Source organism: Passer domesticus, chromosome 18, assembly GCF_036417665.1.
Source record: "Passer domesticus isolate bPasDom1 chromosome 18, bPasDom1.hap1, whole genome shotgun sequence".
NCBI classification, from domain to species: Eukaryota; Metazoa; Chordata; class Aves; order Passeriformes; family Passeridae; genus Passer; species Passer domesticus.
Genome location: NC_087491.1, coordinates 11,753,984 through 11,774,747, shown reverse-complemented (window position 1 = coordinate 11,774,747; position 20,764 = coordinate 11,753,984). Strand labels below are relative to the sequence as shown.

The window sequence follows — 20,764 nt, the reverse complement described above, 5'->3', positions numbered from 1 at the left end:
TTCCTACTCTGACTGGACTGCTCTTCCAATCCCAATCTCTTCCCCTTTACTCTGATAGCTGGTATAGCTCAAGAGAAGGGGAAAACACAAATGTCCAAGAACTGATATCTCCCCACCTCTGCTTTGAAGGATGCCTTTTCCATGTCATAGGCTCTCAGTCATCTTGTCAGAGAGCTAAAACTGTTTGGTGAGCAGTTATTCCCTGTCCTAATGCTTCATGATCTCTTGATTCGATGGCCAGGTAATTGGACTTGGCAAATAGATTAGGGCTTCTTTGGTTACCCAGTCATGCTCTCCAAGTCTTCAATCATGCAGAGACTTAATCTGCTCCTTTCAAGTGCTCAGCTGTGCCATTTGGGTGACCTTAAAGAGCATCACCGGGGCTGAGCTGCCAGTGTGCTGTGTGGGGATGGGGCGTAGGAGAACTGGGAGCACTGCTTCCAAAACTGGAAATGGGTAAAACTCTTCAACAGCAGGCACTGGGCAACACTGTGTTCCAGTGAAGAATGTCTGGCAATTAACCTGCGAGTATTGATGAGGGCAGCATTTGGCCCCTTTTCAGGTTCTGCTGCGGACTTACCGCACAATTTCATTTCTTCGTGTCTGAAGTTCCCCCCAGAAAGGATCTGAAATGTTTTCCTGTCTCACAAAAACCGTTATTTTAAAACCAGTAATAAATGTAGTCTGGTAAATATGGTGACAAGTGTTCTAGAAAAGCCAGGAAGAAAGGCAAATCCTGGGAAAAGGGCGGGGAGACAAAACCGATAACTTCTTTGCTTCTGGTGGGTGAGGGTGAAATTGGTGACTGCCAAAAATATGAGCTCAGAGAAGTAGCTTGTTCTGCTCTGAGCCCACATCTGTACACACCTCCTCATCTCTACAGATGGCCAGAAGGCTGAAGAGAGAACACAGTTGTCTAAATTTGTGTAAGAGAAAAGAATCATGACTCCCACCTTGGAGGCACATAAGAACCTCCTGTAACTGAGGGGTTTTTGACAATTTTTAAAATTTGGTTGAATTTTCAGTCTTAGCAAATTTTGTGGAACCTGACACTGTTCATAGTTGCTAGATAAATAACTTCTAAAATTTTAATTTGTGTTAGAAGATGACTGTCTGGAATGGCAGTCTTTATTCCTGCAAAACTGGCCTGCTAAAGAATATATTTGATCCAGAAGTCATCCTTGCATGCTTATACTTTAGCAACTCATAAGATGCTTTTCCACTTAAGATTTCATAGTTCTTCGTGTTTTAGAAATAACAACTGTCACAATCACAGTGATGGTGCTGTTTGGATAAATCATGATAAAAGGCATGAAGATAAAACCAAAATATTTTTGCTTTCATATTTCTTTTCTCCTACCATTCGTGTGGGAATGAGATTGTCTTTTACACTGAATATATTCATATGGTCTGTTTTATCTTTCGGGGAATTCAGTAATTTTCCTTTTGTTAGCTCAGGAGATAAAGGATATTTTTTTAAGCGGGTAGTTGGGAGTCAGTACTATATAAGTAGTGATCTCCTGACCAAAAACCCGGTTTTGTGGATGTGGCCTTATGTAATAAACTAACAGAAGAGAGCAGCTTACAAAGTGCATCTTTGACAGGTCTCTGATCAAGCCCATTCTGTGCAGAGAATGAATACTGAATGTCCCTGACTTGTGACTGTAGATACTGTTCCCTTCCACCCCAAACACTGAGGAGCCTGAAACTGGAAACCTCCTGGTTCTTTTAAAAACAAACGAGCAATTTTGTTTAACTTTTTGCTGCGGGTCAAGAGCCTGAGCTTCATGCCAAGTTTCAGTGTGATCCAAAGTAACACTGCAGACTTATGGAAAACCTCCTGCAAAATGGAACTGGTGAAGCTGGGACTGTTGAGGTGCTGTGATTTATTACAGCAGATTCTTAGAAGGGGAATAAGAGATGTCCTGCCCTGAACATCCTTCAGTAAATGACAATTCTTAGGTGAGAACTTACCAAGTGTAAAGGTGAAATATTTTGTGTTCCTGAATATGGCTTCTACATGTGTTAAAAGAGCCACGTTACAAATGGATCTGCTCTTTCTGTGCAGTTGGGTGGTAGCTGGCCTCTGTTTTGGTTCCCTTGAGATGTTTCCAAGTGTGCTTTTAGTGGTGCAGCAGCCCAGTGCCACTGTCATAACAGCATTCCACCCTCCGTGAGGAGTTGCAGCAGCAGCACACATGGATGCACTGGTCTCCCTTGCAGGGTGAGGACACTCATCCTTCCAGCACTGTGCCTACAAAACTTTCTCAGGTGGCTGTTCCATGAAGTTTAGAAGAGGAGCAAGTGTGCTGAAAGACTCTTAAGGGCAAAGAGGATTCAGAAGCATTTGCAGAGAAATGGGCAACTGCACAGCTGAACTGAGCTGATGGGGATCAATGGATTGCCCAGGGAGGCAGAGCAGCCCAGGGGAAACTGTCAAATATTTCTTCTGGAGTATCCATTTACGGATGCCTCTGCAGTTACTGCAGGGTTTGAATATCATTGAACTGGTGCTTCTGCAGTTGCTGTAGAAACTGTTGGCTCAGGCTGTCTCCTTGCAGCTCTCCTTCAGAGGAAGGACTGCTCAGGGAGAGCTTGGCTGGGCATGGGGCTCACTGGTACGTTCCCTGTTTCTTTCACACTGCGATCTGCAATCTTTATTTTAATACAAATCCCTTGGCTAGCTTTTCTCTTGCTTATAAATGTTTGATCTGTATGTGGTACTCGCAGTGAAGGAGTCCTCTTGTGCCAGAAGAACAAAGACTTGCTTTCTGCTGGTGCTGGGCACCACTGATTTGCAGTAGCTGCCTGGTTTTGGTGCCAGTTTTAGCAGGTGCACCTTGTCTCAATGAGTTCTCTTTGCCCTCATCACACAGCACAGTAGCAAGTCTCATGCACAGTCTATAGAAGACTGAATTTTGGCAGAGCTGAAGAGTTGAGGATTTACTGTACTTCCCCTCTCCTTCTATTGCTCTGCTTCCATTATTTGTGCTCCTCTTGTTGCAGCTGGGCTAGGTGATCGATGTAGCTGACAATATTCTAACAGAGTTTGAAATATCTCCTGAAAAGATCAAAGTAGCCATCCTGAAAGAACTCACAGGAGTTATAAACTGCTTTTGGATGGCTGGAGCTCAATGTGGAGCAGTCCAAAGGGATCTTGTTGGAGGGGCTGGTTTGGGTGCAGGCAGGGGAAGCCATGCACTCCTGATCGTCTGGGAGTTCCCAGTGGTTTTCCTGGTTTGTAAGAGAGATGCTCTCAGACCCTGTCCATCCTTTACATCTGATTTTAGGTGTTTCAGATGGTCACTCAGTATCTAATGTGAAAGCTGGGTTTTGACTAGTTATTCTGTTGTTTTTTTAAGAGAGAGAAGAAGAAACTCCCTTCTCCTCCAGAGCCCACTCCTGTGTGAGTTGGAGCTTTAGAAAAAGCAAGTGGCAAAGAGAGCCTTTGGGTTTTTCTTCAAAGCCCTGATGTGCTAGAATGTGGTGTGCAGAGGAGCTGCCTGCAGAGCCTCCCCTTGTCTGGCACACTGGCTCAGTCCCTCGATAGCCTTCTGAAGTGTTCTTGTTTCTCTGGCTTCTGTTCTTCCTGAGAACAGCCTGTGTGTGTCCTGCTACCTGACAAAAGAGGGGCTCCATTGGCTTCTTTTGGAAAAGACACAAGGTTCCTGAGTCCTTGTCAGTTTGACTTTCAAAAGAGCACGGTGCTCAAAAAATTTGATGCCTGAAAGTAGGACACACTGTGAATTAGGTTCCTGAGTTTAATCACACCATATTCAGATACTGAATTGCTAATTTGACTCTCATGAATGGACAGGTAATTGTTGTCAAGCAGTTTCCTGGGACAGTTTGCCAAGCTGGCCTGTGAGGAACCCATGATCCTGCAAGAGAGATTGAATAACAAAAGCAGCCAGGAATGCAGTGTCTGTTCAAATTAAACTAATGAAGCCTAAGGGGGTGGAAAGCTAGAAAGGGAAGAGGATGCTCCATGCTTGGTGTGTGTAGTAAATTAAAAAATTACACTGTTCCAATGCTACCACTGAGTTACTGTGGCCCTGGGCAAGTCACTTGGATTTTTGAGCAGTGGGTCTCTTCCCCATGCAAACACCACAACACACCTATCACAGCAATTAGAGAAGTGATGTTTGAAGAGTTGTAAAATTCTTGGGTATCTAAGGTCTGATTTGGGCTTTTTTCCTAATAAAAGTACATTGAAACTTGCTAACTGCAATCAAAATAGAAAAGAGTGAGTAATGTTTTTTCAGTCTCCTTTGAAGTCCAGCATGGAGGTGTCCATCTCCCCCAGGTTTGCAAGAGGAGGGTGGGCAGTCCTCTCAGGTTTATGGGAGACAGAGAAGTAATTTCCAAGATTTCTGTGGTTTGTTACCTCTGAGCTGTTTCATTCAATTACTCTTTGTGGTGTTGAAAAACATGCTTTATCTCGAGTGGCTGCAGAAACTCTGCAGGGTTTGCCAGTTCCACAAAGCACCTTGTGACACCTGCATGCTTTGATACCTCATTGCAGGATTTAGGAATGAGATCAGTCTAGAAATGCAGTATATTCTCCCCATGGTAAATGGGAAAAATTGGCCACAACCACTTGGATGCAGCTCTGAAGTGGTGTTATTCACCAAACTGTGCTCATCCTTCAGTGGGCAGAACGTTGGTTCCTCTGTTAGCTTTTAACTTCCATGGCAATGTTCCAAGAGGAAAAAACAGTACTTAAGTTTCATTCTTAGCACAGAGATAAGCTGAATGTCTCTGTCATTTGTCTGAAACCATGTGGTGAAAGGCATGATTTTTTTTTCCTGACAGTTTTGCAGAGTAATAGGACTGGCCATGATTTGGATTGCACAAGACACGTGCTGGGTTACTTCAAAGTCTGCCAAGTTTTCATTTGCAATTTCTGGAAAATTTAGAACAGAAACATCTGAATGTCTGCAGAAATCATGCTTCTAATTTTAACTTCTGGATTTTGTGTTGGTAAAGCATGAAATTGCCTGGTAATATTTGTCCATTGAATTTCAAGGACAGCCTTTCCTTATGTTGACAGTGTTGCACTGGTGGTTCTGCTGTTCTGTTCCTGGCCCTGCAGAGTGTGAATTATAAATGTTTGGAGCAAAATGCTCAGTGAAAAGGTGTTAGCTAGGTTTAACTAGTTTCTGTTTCTGTCAAAACAAGCAACAAGCCTTTGCAAGAATGTTCTTTTACCTTGTTATTGTTTTCTTCAGTGTATTTCTGCAGTTAATAAATAATGACCTGACTCTCCCAGGCCAGTAAGAACTGTTTCTGAACACCCTGTTACAGCAAGTGTAGGAGTTTGCAAATATCACTGAGGAAGCCCAATACAAGGACTTTTGTTTCCACAACAGAGGAGCTGTGCAAAGCAAAGAACTCATAAACCAGCAGAACCAAGTGCTTTTTCAGTGCACAGAGTATTTATGTACTTTAAAAAAAATTATTTTCACTAACACAGGAGCATCAGGTTATAGAGATGAATTCTGTTTAACTGTGGAATAAGATAGATTGATGGCATTATAATCTGATATTCTTAGATCACTAAAAGTATAGTTTTGGACTGAAAACCAGGCAGGTTTTTTGTGCTGACAGGAGCAGAGTTCAGTATAATGGTGGTGTTGACATGGATGCAGGTTACCACAGGTGGCTAAGCAGGCAATAAAAACATTTACACTGTAATCTGGACTGAGGGATGAAAGGGTTTCTAGCTCTCTGCCCACCTGAGGAGAACTCCCTCAGTCTGTGGCAGCTGGTTTCTGATCCTGGTTTTGATCCTGCCTCTGCATCCAGAACCCTGTGCTCTCCTACCCTGACAGGCTGTGGCTTCCCAAGGGCAACTCCTTTTGAGAATAAAATAAACCCCATCAGTGTTGCATTTGGGCACAGCAGGTTTCCTGTTATTGGGGGAACTGAAGTGGCCAGCCACAAACTGCAGCTAATGGCCCAAAATAAACTAACTTTGATTGTTCCTCTCTAGTCTTTCCCTGGACAGTAATTCCAAGTGTTACTTTTAGCAGCTCTGGTGTATGACAGGAGCTCTGGGGACAGAGAGTTCTGTTGTTGAGAGCTGGTGTCCCTGCAAGGCTGAGAGCACTCGGAATGCTGCTATTGATTGGCCGGGCTGTTTGCTCCTCCCAGACAAAGGGGGGTTTGCCCCTGCTCCAGGAGCTGCAGCAGCTGTGCCACACCCCTGTCCGTGTGTGTGCCAGCCTGCCCGGGGGGTTCCTGACCTGCCCGGGGGGTTCCTGACCTGCCCGGGGGGTCCCTGACCTGCCCAAGGTGTTCCTGACCTGCCCGGGGGGTTCCTGACCTGCCCAAGGTGTTCCTGGCCTGCCCAGGGGTTCCTGGCCTGCCCAGGGGTTCCTGACCTGTCCAAGGATCTTCCTGGGCTCCTGGCCAGTGTGGTGCCTCCCAAGGTGCTGGTCCTGTTGTGCTGTTCAGAGGTTGGTTGCTCCATGCTGCTGGGAGGACAGGGTGTGATGTCTGCTGCAGAATGCAAAGGCTGAGGAAGTTTCTTCAGCAAATGAAGAGCTGGAAGTGTTTTTGGTGCTCTTGTGAGTGGCATGATGGACATGACATCACTATTTATAAGGAGAAATTGAACTAATTCTTAGCCCTGTAGGAAATGTAAAGGAAGAGGCCAAACCAGCTAAGTTGTCTGTGGTTTAAAAGCACCATCCATCTGGGACTGGTGCATTTATCCTGAGAGATCCTTTTTCTCCCCCCCAGATTTTATATGAAGTTCAAAAGATAAAAAAAGATTAAGTTAGCTTCTCAAGTTTGAGATCAATTGCTTAGCACAGTTCTGTTCTCCAAAGATACTGGAGAATACAGTATTACAGACACCTAATTTAACTTTTTTTTTTATTTCAGTGACCTCTTAAAAATAAGCAAACAAAAAAAGTCTGTGGAATTCATTACTCATCTCAGGATGTTCCTAAGGATCAGACTAATATATAGAACTTAGGCTGAGAAATTAATTTTGTAACCTAGTTTGTGGTCTACAAACTGAGCATTTCCACCAGTGATGGTCCCTGCTAAAGTGATCCTTTTTTTCATTTCCATGGCTGTACCGTGCTGTGTGAACTGCAGAGGGGAATAATAGATGAGTTGTGCAAGTGAAGCTGGCAGGTCTGACAGCACGTGTGTGCAGTGGAGGTCTGCTGAGGCAAGAGCATGCTGGATTGAGCCCATCCGAAATATTTTAGACTCATGCTTTTCCAGGGAAATAGGACTTTTGTTTTTATTTACTAGTTCTGTACATCTCTAAATATGTTTGTGGCTCTTTCTCTTTCTCTTAGCCAAGCTGGCACTTCCTGCTACAAGATCTTGTCCAAATGGTGGCCTTGGGTCACAAATGTCAGTTCTTTCTCTGCCGTCTCAGGCTGCTGTGGTGGTTTACTTTGATGGATATTGTTGCTAGCTTTCATGCCTAAGTAACCTAATTCAAATCTTTTGGTAGGGTTGTAATGCACTTGAAGCAAATAATTGTGTTCTGAGGCTGAAAATGGATGCCAGGGTACCCCTCCCCAGAGACAAACCCCAGTGCTCTCTGCTGAACGGGTGCTGGGTTCCGAAGGCTTTCAGAAGAGCCAAATTTGTTCCCTAAACAGCCCCAGATTTTAGTTAAGAATTCTGTTTCAGACCTTTCTGTGGCATTGCATGTTGTGACATTGAATCAAACTTTAAAGTAATGTGTTTGGATGGGCAAGAGATGGCAAGAGAAAACACTTAAAACCTTAAGCTTTTAGTAACCCAGAAACTTTGACAATGTGTTCTTTGACAAAACAGGCAATTAGTCAGGAAGTAAAAAATTATCCTGGACTTGTTCAGGAGTCAGAGTGGAACTAAAACATGGGAAAAGTCTGATGGAGGATGTGCACTGGCTGGGAGCACAAGAGCTTTTTACACAATACTCACAGAGTCTAGTGATCTTCCATCCCAAATCCTTTTAAATCTTCTCTCTTTAATTAAAAAAAAAAAAAAGAAGTCACTGAGGCAGCAAGACTGACATACTAGAAAATGCATTTCAGGGGAGAGTCATGAATGTTTAAACTGGCTGAAAGGCAGCCAGGCACAGTAACCAAGGGGGTTTGCAACCCTGCAAGCACAGGGTCTGTATAATTGACATGAGGGAAGAAATTCTGGGGAGAAACTTCCTTCAACTGCACCGTTGAGGGTTGCTGAAATTTTAGTCAGGAGAGCATTTATTCTTAAAAACTTCTTAATGCTTTGACACTTGATGTAAACACTGGGCAAACACAACTGTCAAACACGTATTTGCATTGTGCTATTTGTAAGAATTACTAAATTGCTTTGTTTATAACCAGAGCTCTAGAATGCATGTTGCTTTTCTCTTTGCCCTTACTAACTCCCAGGGTGAGCACTAGCCTGGGCTGCAGAGCAGGGGACACCACAGAGCCAAAGTGTTTGGCTGTTGCCTCTGGAACTGATGAAAAGTGCAAACCACCAATACAGGCAGATCCAGTGTTACTGTAGGACACTTTGGGCTCCAGCCTCCTCCTTTTTGTTGCAATTGTATTTTATTTACTGCCAACACAGGGAATGCCATGCTTTCCAGCCTTGCCATGAGGTGCCTTTGCCCCCTGGGCAGCTCCCCGTCCTGGAGAGTGCCTGGGCTGCAGTCGGGCCCACCTGCACAATCCCACATTCTATGGGATGTGAATCACAGCAGCCCAGAAACTGGGGCACTGCAGCTACTTCAGGGAAGCTGAAGGGTGCTGGGAAGGCACGTCCCTGTTCTGAATCTCCTGCACACCGTGGCTGTTTCCTGGGCTGGTTTCTGACCAGGGACAGCCGTGCAGGTGAAGGCAGTGCTCCCAAATCCAGCACTGAGGGAGTCTGTGTGATCTGGAGATGGGCAAGGCTTTGCTGCTGGGCTGTGATGCAGGACAGGGCTGGCGTGGTGAGGACCCAGCAGGGCACAAACTGGGTGGAGGAGGTAGAGCTGTGATTCTCTTTTGGAGAATGTGATGTCATTTCAGGCATAGATCCAGAATTTTGCTTAAACCAGCTCTGTCTCTGGAAAAATGACATTGCAGATGGTGAGTGTCATTTCAGTGTAATGAAATTCTGTTATTAATTTAGTTAATTTTTCAACTGTAAATGAATGCAGTCTGAGTTAAGAATTTCAGATGATTTTGAGTGTGGATGTCACATTATGACTGCAAAGTACCTTCATGTTTCCTTTGACCAGTTTAGCCAGGAAAGCAGGAATGCAGCATTAGGGTGTCTCAAGTCACAAATCAGTTCAGTGTTTCACAGATATTGAGACATTGAGAATCCAGTGGTGGTTTCTGCCTTGTCTCAAATGAATACTTTGCTATTCATTATTTATGTACTATCTAATCTGTAACTTTTTATTTAAGACACCTGCCAAGAAATGCACCCTTTAAGGTATTTTGTCTTCTGCAGTGCTCAGTTTTACAGGCAATTCAGTTTTGCATATTTCTTACTGTTTGAACAGGAAAAACATTAAACTGTTCATGTGTCAATTTGTTATTTAAGTGTCAGCAGCCAGTTTTTAAAACTTTTTGCACTTGGTCTGTCTCTAGTCAGTCTTGCATCTTGACATCCATACCAGGAGGTGAAGGCAATTTCAGAATTATTTCATTAGAGACCCTCTGTAGCCCTGGCTCTGCTGGGGGTTTTACAGGTTTCAGGGAATGTGAAGCCAGATAAAAATCTAGAGGGAGATGTAAAAAATGGATGTAAAAAATACCTTGAGGTGTGCAGCTGGTGTGCTGCTCTGAAGACCACCTGGTGAGTGTGGTGAATGCCTTCCTGTTCTCAGGGGTCTGTAGTAGGTTCAGTCCCAGGAGGATTTATATTCTTTCCAAAACTCTTATCTTATACATTACAATTCAATAGCTGCAGTTATTTCTACTAATGTCTATTTCTTTCTGAGACTGGATGGTGTGATTCTATCTGAAATAGAGCATTTTTTTTCCTCAAATGATTGCATATGTGCTCACACAGTGCCTCTGTTGTTCCTTTTTTAACCTTCCTGTTAGGCTGGTAATGATTTCCCCTTAGACCATCTTTTCACCTTCTTTCCAGGAGCTAAAAATATGATCTACACTCTGCACATCCCCGTTTCCTTTACCTTAATGCATTCATTTGGATTAAGCAATTGCTTGCCTTCGATTCTTCAACTTCTTTAATTACTGTGCCAGTGTGATTTTTTTGGCTCTTCCTTCATTCCTCCCTGCACAGTGGAGGGGTCTCCATGTGTTCAGTGGTTTCCAGCTGCATCTCTGAGCCCAGGGTCCTGCCTTGGCACAGATGGATTCTCTCCAGGAGCTCCCCAGCAGCTTCCTGCACGCTGACAAGAGGGCAGCTGTGCTCCTTGCACTGTGAGCACTGCCAGAGCTCTGGAGCTGGAAGGTGACTTTGATTTCTCTCTTCTGATGGTGACGTGTGCTGTGGTTCCAGATCTGCTTATCAAGTTGTGCCTACCCTGTCTTTGGCACTCAGAGCTGGGTGTGGGGCTGCCTGGCAGGGGCTGCTCCCCAGAGATCTCCGAGCACAGGAGCCTTTGACTGAAATATTAAGAGAACTGAAGAGGCAGGAGTAATCCCAGACTCCAGTATTTGTTGTATGAAGTGTAAGAGTTTGCCAGAGGAAGTACCTTTTCAGCTTCTAACTATAGTGTTGCTTTGTAATTATTCATTTGGATGGAAAATTCCAGCCTTCTAAAGGTTATCCCAGATGCAACTTTGCCAGGAAATGCATTACATGGAAAATAATAAAACTCCTATGAATACACAGTCTCCAGGTGAAACTGGATGCTGAGCATACTGCTGGAAGCAGTCTGGGCCTTGTTAAATATGTGTCCCAGTGTTACTGCTCTCCACAATGCTGCTGGGGCTCCGAGTGGCCAGGATTTCTCTTTGTGTGGGGAAGTTCCATACAAGGAGCTGGGATTTTAAACAGTGAATATCTGCACAAGGCACAGGTCAGTCGTATTTTGCAGATTTCTCTGCCCTGTGCTCCTCTCTGAATCCTCATGAATTGTATTTCTTATCTGTCCCCCCCTGGTTTGTTGATACTTTTAACATGAGGGAAAACTATTTTGATATTTCTCTGTCAGTTATTTTGACATTAATCAACACTGCAGATCTTGTTTTGTTTGGTGTCTGGGTACATCATAAAGAGAGTTGCTGAAAGAGTTCAATTACAATATCAGCATCTCTGCCAAATGTATTGAGCTGTTCTGAAAAGCGGCTTGTCTTTTCTGACCCAGATACACAGTTTCCAACTGTGGGAGATGCTGCCAGAAAGGCTCTTGGCAGAAGGCCAGCAATAAAATTATACTGCAGAAAAACACAACATATTTTCAGCAGCACTTTGTGTGGTGTGATGAAAAATTACCTGTCTCCTGAATGCAAAGCAGAGGCTAAAATAAACTTCCAAACCGAAGTTGCAAGCCTCTCACTCTGACTTTGGAAGGTAACAAAAACCGGTATGAATTCCAGTTATTTTCTGTTATTGTGTGTGGTACACCTCGGGCTGTGTTAGATACTCACTGCTTTGTTATTAGCAACCTCTGTTGTTCTTGTGCCCTGTCAGTATAAACTCTGTCTGCTCTTGGGGTGCTGCAAACTGCAGTTTCCCACGGCAGACACTGGTGTTGGGTAGATTTGGAAGGTGGAGGGTGTTTTAATGCTCAGCTGAATATTGGTAGTGTGTGCCTTCTTGATGGAGCATTTGAAACCAGTTTTCATGGTGTTCGACTTGGCCTGGCCAGGAGCCTGGAGAGCAGCTCACTGAGTGAGGGGTTTGGAGCTCTGGTGTCCAGTGACCCCAATCTCCTCTCTCTGTTGCACCAGTAACACTTCTGTGCAAGCTGCAGCTGCAAGGGGATGCTGGAGAGCCAGACACAGTTCATGTCTCCTTTCTGGGGCTCAGAGCACTCTAATTCTGGTATTTCAGTTTCCATGGAATGCAAGTACCTGTTTCTCCTCCCTTTTCACCTCCCTGTTCACTGGGAGGTAGCTGAGCATATTCACCACCCCTGGCTGTTTAACTTCTGTCCCCTGGGAATGCAGCTGCACATGCAGGAATATCTCCTACTACAAAAGCCTCATCTGAAATTCTTTTTGCTTGTCTTGAGCCAAAGCATAAACTTCCTCTGTGAAGGATGGGATGTTTAATGGAAACGTTGCTCCACTGTCATGGTGTTTTAATAACATTTCTAATGTGTCAAATCCCCAGTGATTTTAAACCACACTGCAGACTCTGCGCGGCTCCACTGTGACCTGGTTTGGAGACAGAGATTATTTACTCTGCTTTTACACTTTAGGGGCACATGATGCACAGCAGAAGTGACTTTTTTCAAGGTCACCAAGGTCTCAGTGGTGCAAGGAGCTTCCTGTCCAAGTCTCCTTGCAAGTGTGGGTGGCTGCCCCAAGGTAGGACAGCCACACATTTAAATGTTGTGCTTTTTAGTCCGAGCATCAACTGTTACTTTCCTGAGGATGCAGGAGCAAATATCCTGCTAGAGTCTGGTTGAGGAATGAGACTGTTGGATTTATGGAATTGCTGCTCACTTCACATAATGCTTTCTGATGTATTTGGTGCTGAGCTATGTTATGCTGCCTTAGTCCATATGGTTGGAGCAGATTTGATTTTGGTTTTCCTTAATTTAATTCTGTGTGCTGTCAAATATACTTTATTCTGTATATTGTGTCTGCACTTTTATAGTAAACTCCCTCCTGTGTAGTGCTTTTGTTGAAAATGTTTTCTCAAAGTCTGAACTAAATTAGGGTTTCACTCCTATGCGTGTTTCTGAAATATTCGTAGGATGTTAATGACTTGGAAGACATCGTGTATCAGCTTTGACTCAATTTTCAGGATTTTTTTCCAGCTTTCTGAATTTTGTAATAAAGATCCCTTTGTAATTAATCTGTCTGTGCCCTGACTTCAGCCACACACTGCTGAAAAAAAGGGGAGGTACAGAGCTCATAAATACCTCCACCCAACAACCTTTACTTGTCTGAAAACAAGAAAGCAGGTCACTGCTGCACACACTGCTGGGCAGAGTACGGAGAGGTGCTGGGGTTTTCATCAGCCCAGCAGAGACTGACCCCCACTGTGGCTGTGACACATTCATTTCCAGCCTGTCTGGGATCGTTCAAGAAGCTGGGAAGCACCCAGCAGGGCAGGGCTGCCCCCGAGGAGGGAGTGTTTGCAGCCTTGCCCTCTGGACAGCAGCTGCTCAGCACTTGGTGAGCACCAGAACTTGCTCAGCCACCTCTCTGGGCCATCTGCTTGCCTCAGCCTGGGAGAGCTGATAAGCAACAGCTTGCAGCAGTCTGGGGAGGGAGCTGGCCTGGAGTGTGCTGCAGTCTGGAGACATTGCACTGGGCACATGCTGAAGTCAGCAACACATCCCAGTGTCCTTCTCTCTGCCTGGAACTGCCAAGTTACAGCTAGCACAGAAGATAACAAACCAAAAATGTGAAATGTGGGAGTGACAGGGAAGAAGAGTAGGTGAAGATAGCTGGAATTCAGTTTGGAGAGAGAAATAATTTGAAATAGATTATCTAGAAATGTGTCTCATAAAAGTCTCTCTAGTTTGCTATTTGCTGACTCAAGTTAATATTATTACAAAGTAAAATGACCTTGTAAAGAGTCTGGCTGGTTGTGGAGATGGTGAAAGGCTGCTGAGTGTGGAGGAGCTTATGACTAGTTCACAAAATAAATACTGCCAAGGCAGTGATCTTTGCTTAGTTTTCCTCCCAGCTGCCCCTGTCTGACTTCCAGGATCTCTTAAGAACATCCCCTTTGTTGATTGCTTCTGAGAAGCAGTTTGGTAGAGTTAACACACCTTGGTGGGCACAGAGCCTCTGTGATGAGAAGTGGGGTCAGTCAGTGTTTTCATTAGCTTGCTTTTCCCAAGTATTTTTAGTATGACTGCACTTAACTCTCTTGGGGTTTCTTCCTTGGCAGTTTTCAGCTGCTGGAACAGACAGGAACCTGCACAGTGTTCTTGTCTGGCTTTTTGTTTTACCCAATTCTGCATCCTCAGTTCAGTGGTGTGACTTACAAACAACTATCAGGCCCTTGCTGCCAAAGCCACTGGTCCTGTAAACCTCCTTAATTTGTTCCCAACCAGGGAAATAGGGAAGCAGGATCTGCTGTTACCTTCTCCCCTGTCACATTCAAATCTCTGTGGGATGCAACATTTTAATTATTCCCTGTCACATCACAGGTTTAACTATCTCCTCAGCTTTCATGTCATCTCACCTATCCCTCTGCTGTTGCCAAACATGCTTTTAATTTCTAACAATGTCAGGCTTCTCTGACACACAATATGCAAAGTGTTGCTGGAGAAGGGCTTCAGCATACAGAAGAAAATTAAACATTGTGTGTGTGAGAATCTGCAGAAATTTACTGACTGGGTTTCCAGTTGCTTCAAGATGTTGCTGGAGAGCAAGGAAAACAGGAATTTTCTGCAAGGACTGGAGTGTCTTGCTGTGCAGTGAGCTTATGCTTCCCTCTCACATTACCTGCTCTGTTCATCTGCTCTTCTCTCTCACAGAGCATTTCTTTGCAGTTTCATGGTGCCAGGGCTGGTGTTGTTTCCCAGTTTAGTACAAGAAGGCTGCTCTTGCAGGATCTTTTCCATGCTGTGTGCTGGGAGAGGGAGTGCATGGGCAGCACAGGCGGTGTGGGTGATCTCAGCTCCTCGCAAGTCTGACGTCTGCAGTTTGGTAGAATGTGCTTGTCTGCCTTTAAATAACAACTTGCAGTTATTGCAACCCGAGGCCTTGCTTCCTGTGCAGCATCTGACACAGGATTGAGGGCTGCACTGAGGATTTCCACAGAGAATTACCTTCTGCTAATTGAATGTAGTGGATTTAATTCCTAACATGCCTGCGACACAAAACCAGAGACTCTGTGAGCTGGTTTCACATGGAGCATGTTTGCCATGTTGGATTTCCTGTCTTCCTCACCCCAGAAGCTGGGATTGCCAGGTGGCTGCCAAACGTCCCTGGGATCAGCTCTAACTGGCACGGGAGAGCCGTTACATGTGTGTGGGCACATCACAAAAAAGTTGCTTTCCACAGTGACATCTGTTTGCTCAGATATAAATGGATCAGTGACTGTCCCATCTGGAAGCTGGGGTGCTTTGAGCAGTGGTTTGCCTCAGCCTCGTGTGCTGCATCCAGCACTTCTGGAATCAACACGCCATCACTGCTGATTTCAAGTTGTTTCTCTCTTTTTGCAGGTGAATTAGAGAAAGTGACTCCCAGAGCACCTTGGCTGTATGAACTCTTGAGCTGTCAAGGGACTGAGAGGCTTATGAAGAGGTTCTGTCAGGCAAAACAGTGCTTAGCAAAGACACCGAGGAGGAGGGAAAAGGAGAAAGGGAGGGAGAGAGAGCTGAAACACTAACAAACCATGGTAGGTATTTGTTGTCTTTCACAGGGGTGCACTGAAAGTGTTTGCTGCTGCCAGGCTTGCATGGGGCCTGATCAAACCCGAGAGAGGGGATTTTCTGACCTTGCACTAACTGAGGGATGGTACTGTGTGCTTTGAGCAGAGCAAGTGAGGTTTGATGTATTGTCAGCCTCTTAAAGCCAAAGAGTGTTCTTGTGAGCCTGCAGTACATGAATTATTAAATACGAACGAAGGGGATGCTCATAAGGTTTTCTAATAAAACTGGCATTAGCAGGCTGTAGCAAACAGCATCAGCGACCTTGAACTCACAGATTTCATTACCAAATGCTCACATTCCCCTTCCACCTCTACCTCACAAAAGCAAGTTTTGATTATTCACGCGTGTGTGTGTGATTGAAGGTGCCTCTGTACACACTTGGTGGCAGTGCAGATGAAATGTGTGTACCGAGCATGCTGGGTATGGTTGCAGTGAGGAGTCACTCCTCATTTGTCTGGGTTTGGCTGCAAATAGAAATGCCTGAGATGTGGGGTTTGTAAAGATGTGCAAGTATGAAGCATTGTGATGATGAGATTCTGAAATGTGTTCACAAAAAGGCAATAAACCTACTCAGTTGCTGAACAATATGAGTGAAGTTTAAACACATTTATATATTTTTAAGCCTTCTAAGGTTATTACTGAGAGAATGGAAATGAGAATAAATGCAATAAATTTTAAATACAGTTGCTAGCATTTGTGTGGCTGGTTGCTGCAGGTAGCCTGTGTGTTTATATTTGTATTTTAAAAAAAGACCTAAACCAAGACTTTTACCAGTTACAGAGGGAAAGGGAGAAAGAACTCTGCAAAGCAGAGTTGTTAATATATTTTAAATAGGTCCCACTCTGTCATTCTTTTTGGCCTGAATTGTGATGAGGAGTTGATCTTGTCAGCCCTCTTCATCATCATTAGGAATTGCCAGTTTGTTTCTGATCCATGCTGTAGCTGACATTTTGGCAGGTAGAAGATGGTGGGTGAGTTGTAAATGCAGCTCGGCTGTTTCCCTGCAGCCTGGCTGCATCCATGTTGTGGATAACCACAAGAGGGACCTCCTGGAAGCACTGCAGCCTATCAAACTGCAGGGGATGAAAGCAGCCCCTGACAGATGAATTGTTACTGCCCAAATTATCCATCTGGGTAGGAGCACAAAAATTAGGAAGGGAATGATGTCATGACCTTTAATGGAAGAGACACAGGGAGTGCAATAAACCAGGAAATCGTGGACAGTTCCTTAATAAGATCCAGCCTGGAGGCCTGTGAGGTTGTTCAAAGGCCCTTTGTGTCCTTAGGAGTGGGTACAGCTACAAACCCATGAAGAGGGGGTGAAAATGACACCTAAGTAAGGTGCTTAACGTGTAGGAGGAACAGAGGGGCTTGGTTGGTGATTATGTTCTGGGAGGCTTTCAGCAGTGCCTGATGTGTCTGCAGAGACCAAGACTCATTGCTGCCCTTGCCACAGGTCTGTGCTGTGGTCACAGCTGGTCTGGGGCACTGTTTAGACCAAAAATGTCTCACCTGAATCGTCTGCAGCAAACCCAAAACTTCCTAGCACAGGTTACCCAACTAGGGAAGTTTACCTCCCTCAGCAGTGTCACTCAGGACTCTGAACTTCACTGCAGGCTTTTTTAATTAGCACTCTAATATCTTCCTATTCATTTGAATGTTTTTAAAAAAGAAATTTCAGTCTCTTACCGTTTATCTTTATTCTCATCTTCATCCATGCCTTTGCAAACCCCTGCACAGTGGCTGAGCCTCTCACAGTTCTGCACTGCCTGTGACTTCACCTGCAGCAGCAACAGCAAACCTGTGAGGGATTGGTTCTTTGAGTGCCTGGTCCCTGGTGTGTGCTGCTCTGGCCCCTGGCATGAACAGAGGAGGGGTGGCTGCACTCAGCACTTCCAGAATATGCAGAATTGCATTTGGAGAGTATCAATGCCTGTTACAAAACAGGAGTCATCTCTCCTTGCCTGCCCTCCTTTCCTCATGCTGTGCCCAGTCTGCCCCGTCCCTGCCAGGCAGGATTCCCATTCAGGCAATGTCCTCTCCATGCTCCAGTAACTTTGTTCTCTTTCTCCTGTTTCCCCCTCCACAACAGAGATCGATCCGATCTTTTGCTAACGATGACCGCCACGTAATGGTGAAACATTCAACCATTTATCCATCTCCAGAGGAGCTTGAAGCTGTCCAGAACATGGTCTCAACAGTAGAATGTGCCCTGAAGCATGTGTCTGACTGGATGGATGAAAAGAACAAGTCTGCAAAGTGTGAGGGTGATGTGGAAGCCAAGGAGGAAGCTGCAGAAGGCACTGCCAAGTGAGTGAGGCCTCAGCTCACAACGTGTCCCTGTGCTGCTCCCAAGGCTCCTTTCCTCCAAAAAGGAGGCAGTGTTACCTGGGTCTGTTCCTAGAAGGAGGGGGATATATTTGGACTTCTTGATGTGGGAGCACGTGGGGGGAGTGCAGGGAATGGCAATAAGCCAACTGGGGGCAGCAGTTGCTCTCCTATTTCTTTGCTTATTTTACTGTGATGTTGTGAAGTTGCATTTAGCAGACAAACCTTTCAGCAGTTTTAAGCAAATACAATTCCCTGGAACACACCAGTGCAAATCGACAGCCGTGTGCCTGGGGGCTCCTGCAGTCTGATGCAAAAAAGAAGTTTTTATAATCCAGCAAACAAAGCTTCCTAAGCCTCCATTACTTCCCATTATTGCTATAGTTTAACCCCAGCTGGCAACTCAGCCCCACATAGATGCTGATTTTTAATAAAAAAATAATCCAAGTGTGCAGTAAATGCTTTGCAGACAACTGGATGAGACAAGAGCTGGTGCTGGCCTGTCAAAGAAGCATTTCTTGCATTTTACTCCATGCTTTTAAACAATCCTAGTCTATAAAACTGGCTTTTGTCACAGTCTTTTTTCTCAGCACTCAAAAATTAAAAATTGAAAATTCTTTACTGTGACTCTGAAAGGTTCCCCTAAACTGTAGCTGGGAGCAAAATCCCCTTTAATTACCCTAAATTGTTTCATTTCCAGGGATCAAGGTGGTCGGACGTTGTGTGGTGTTATGAGAATTGGCTTGGTTGCAAAGGGCTTGCTGATCAAAGATGACATGGATCTGGAGCTGGTTCTCATGTGCAAAGAAAAACCCACAAAAACCTTGTTATGTATCGTTAAAGACAATCTCCCAGCTCAAATTCAGGTGAGTTCACTGGCAGCAGTCCTCCCACAGTGGCTGATAGCACTGCAAGGGCTATTTGGGGAAAGGCTGGAATTTGTTCCAACAAGAAAGACAAGTGATGTGAAGGAATATCCTCTGAATCTAGGATGGCATCTGGGGCATGTGACATGTTTAATGTGGCCATGAAGTCCTAACTCACAAATGTAACCTCTTCCTGCTGTCGTTGCCCTACTCCTGTTTGTGCTGTCAGTTCCCTGAGGGCAGCTGACCTCTGTGTGTGCAACTAACCCAGGGTGGGCTTGGGTGCTCTGGGCCACCCAGCATCAGCTGGACTGCAGAAATCTCTCCTGCTCAAGTGTGTCACTCAGTCCCTGTTGTTGTCCCCTGCCTGAACCTGCAGTTCCCATTGCAGCTGCTTTGCTTGGGCTGTTCCCACATAAACCCCTCTGTGCTGCCAAGGTGAGAACATGTCACTTTAGGTGGTCACTCATTTGGGCTCATGTTAGTCTGACCTCACTTTTTTAATTTATGGCTACTTAATTCCGCTGCTGGCATCCAGTGGGCAGCAGTTGCAGCTTGTTCAGGGATACTCTGAGGCTGAGCAATCAGTCCAGCTTCCAGACTCACCAACACTGGTGCCAAGGAGATGCCCTCAAATGTTCCACTGCAAGTGCCCCTCTCCAAACCACAACCTGCTTTTCTTCTGATCAGCTTTTCTCCCCGTTTTACCATTTTTGACAGCTGTTAGTTCTCACCATTAATTTTGTCACACAAAGGGCTTGTTTTAATGGGCTAATGTTGTTCCTAGAGATGTAGCCCTATCCATAGCTAAAAATGCAAAGGATCTTTTGAGTAGTAAAGAGTAAATTTTACTTGTTTGAAAATGATAGAGATGTATTGAGTGTTAAAGAATAAACCTTGTAGTGAGGCATGAAATGAGGAGGGCTGAAAATGAGAAGAAAAGTTAATTATGTGCTTCAAAAAAAGTGAGATAAAATTAAAGGATAGACATAATTAAAATATGTGAATACTGAATAAATTTGAGGGACAGGCAGGTAAGATCCTGTGGGGAAGGACTGTGAGGCATTACAGAAAAGATGAGGGAAGAGGACTCTGACTTGTGAAATGCACCAGCTGGGCATGGAAGACAGGAGAGGCTCTGCAGAGGGATAGGTGCTGTAGGTGAAGGAGGGCTCAGGCCCATTAGTGGACCAAAGGAACAAGCGAGGCTCAGACTCAGCTTCTGCTTTGCTGGTTGGAGGCTCATGGTGAGCAGGTGCTCAGCCATTTTCATCCCAACAATAAGGGAGCTGCAGAGCAGCCTGCAGCAGGGAGGGCTCGGGGCAGACATCCCAACCACTGCTGGCTGAACAGGCTCCATACAGAAGGGGTGGCTGGAGGCCTCTGAGCCCCCTGTGGCTGCCCTTGTGCTGCTGGAGGGTGAGAGATGTCCCAGAGGGTGGCTGAAAGACCTGCAGAGAGATCACTGCAGAGAACTCTGACACACTGCATGTTCACGGAGCAAACTGTAAGGCAGCTGTAGCACTGGCTACAAAAGAAATGTTTTAAATTGTTTTTAATGAGGGAGGCAAGGCTGCCTTTGTCACTGCAATGCCCTGTAGCCTTCTCATTAGCTGAGGCACATACACAGATTCTTCACTTTTTCAGTCAATTGGGAGAGTCTTGAAATCTTTCTTGGTGACTTTCAGAAACTTACAGAAGAAAAGTATCTGGTGGAGGAGCATGTAAATGAGGCAGCTATTGTTATCCATAACACAAAGGAGCCCAAGCTCACTTTGAAGGTGATACTCACATCCCCTCTCATCCGAGATGAAGCAGAGAAGAAGGAAGGAGGTACACAGAGCGTTTTAACTTGGTTTTGAGACTGTTCTAGCTAAATGTCCTGACTGTGCAGCACAGGGTTAATTGGCAAGTAGGTTTTTAATTGTGCATCATGTATTGACTAGACTGGCTATTGCCACCATGAGTTACATTATTTGTGCCTTAAAAAGACAGAGGTCACTTAAATTTCATGTAAATATGTGTAGTTTTCCTTTAAAGCAATATTCCTACAGTGTTAACTCTGACATACAATTAGATCTTAGTT

General features: G+C 44.9%; 1 protein-coding gene and 1 long non-coding RNA gene across 28 annotated transcripts in view; one reads left to right on the top strand and one right to left on the bottom strand.

The window, feature by feature from the left end:
* Window positions 1-20,764, top strand: part of STRBP (spermatid perinuclear RNA binding protein) — a 73,276-nt gene that overhangs the window by 7,243 nt on the left and 45,269 nt on the right. For all 13 annotated transcript variants that reach the window (XM_064393775.1, XM_064393774.1, XM_064393776.1 and 10 more), the window contains exons 2-5: window positions 15,275-15,450; window positions 17,577-17,794; window positions 18,513-18,678; window positions 20,367-20,511. In XM_064393775.1, the coding sequence (XP_064249845.1) occupies window positions 15,448-15,450; window positions 17,577-17,794; window positions 18,513-18,678; window positions 20,367-20,511 (532 nt within the window). In that variant the 5' untranslated portion in view covers window positions 15,275-15,447. The remainder of the gene's footprint in view (window positions 1-15,274; window positions 15,451-17,576; window positions 17,795-18,512; window positions 18,679-20,366; window positions 20,512-20,764) is intronic.
* Window positions 1-20,764, bottom strand: part of LOC135283211 (uncharacterized) — a 63,000-nt gene that overhangs the window by 5,379 nt on the left and 36,857 nt on the right. For 4 of the 15 annotated variants that reach the window (XR_010349062.1, XR_010349054.1, XR_010349055.1 and 1 more), the window contains 4 exons: window positions 17,174-17,265; window positions 7,939-7,982; window positions 6,387-6,634; window positions 1,975-3,881 (listed from right to left, as the gene is read on the bottom strand). This is a non-coding gene — a long non-coding RNA (uncharacterized LOC135283211). The other 11 variants (XR_010349053.1, XR_010349057.1, XR_010349056.1 and 8 more) reach the window with 9 other exon arrangements.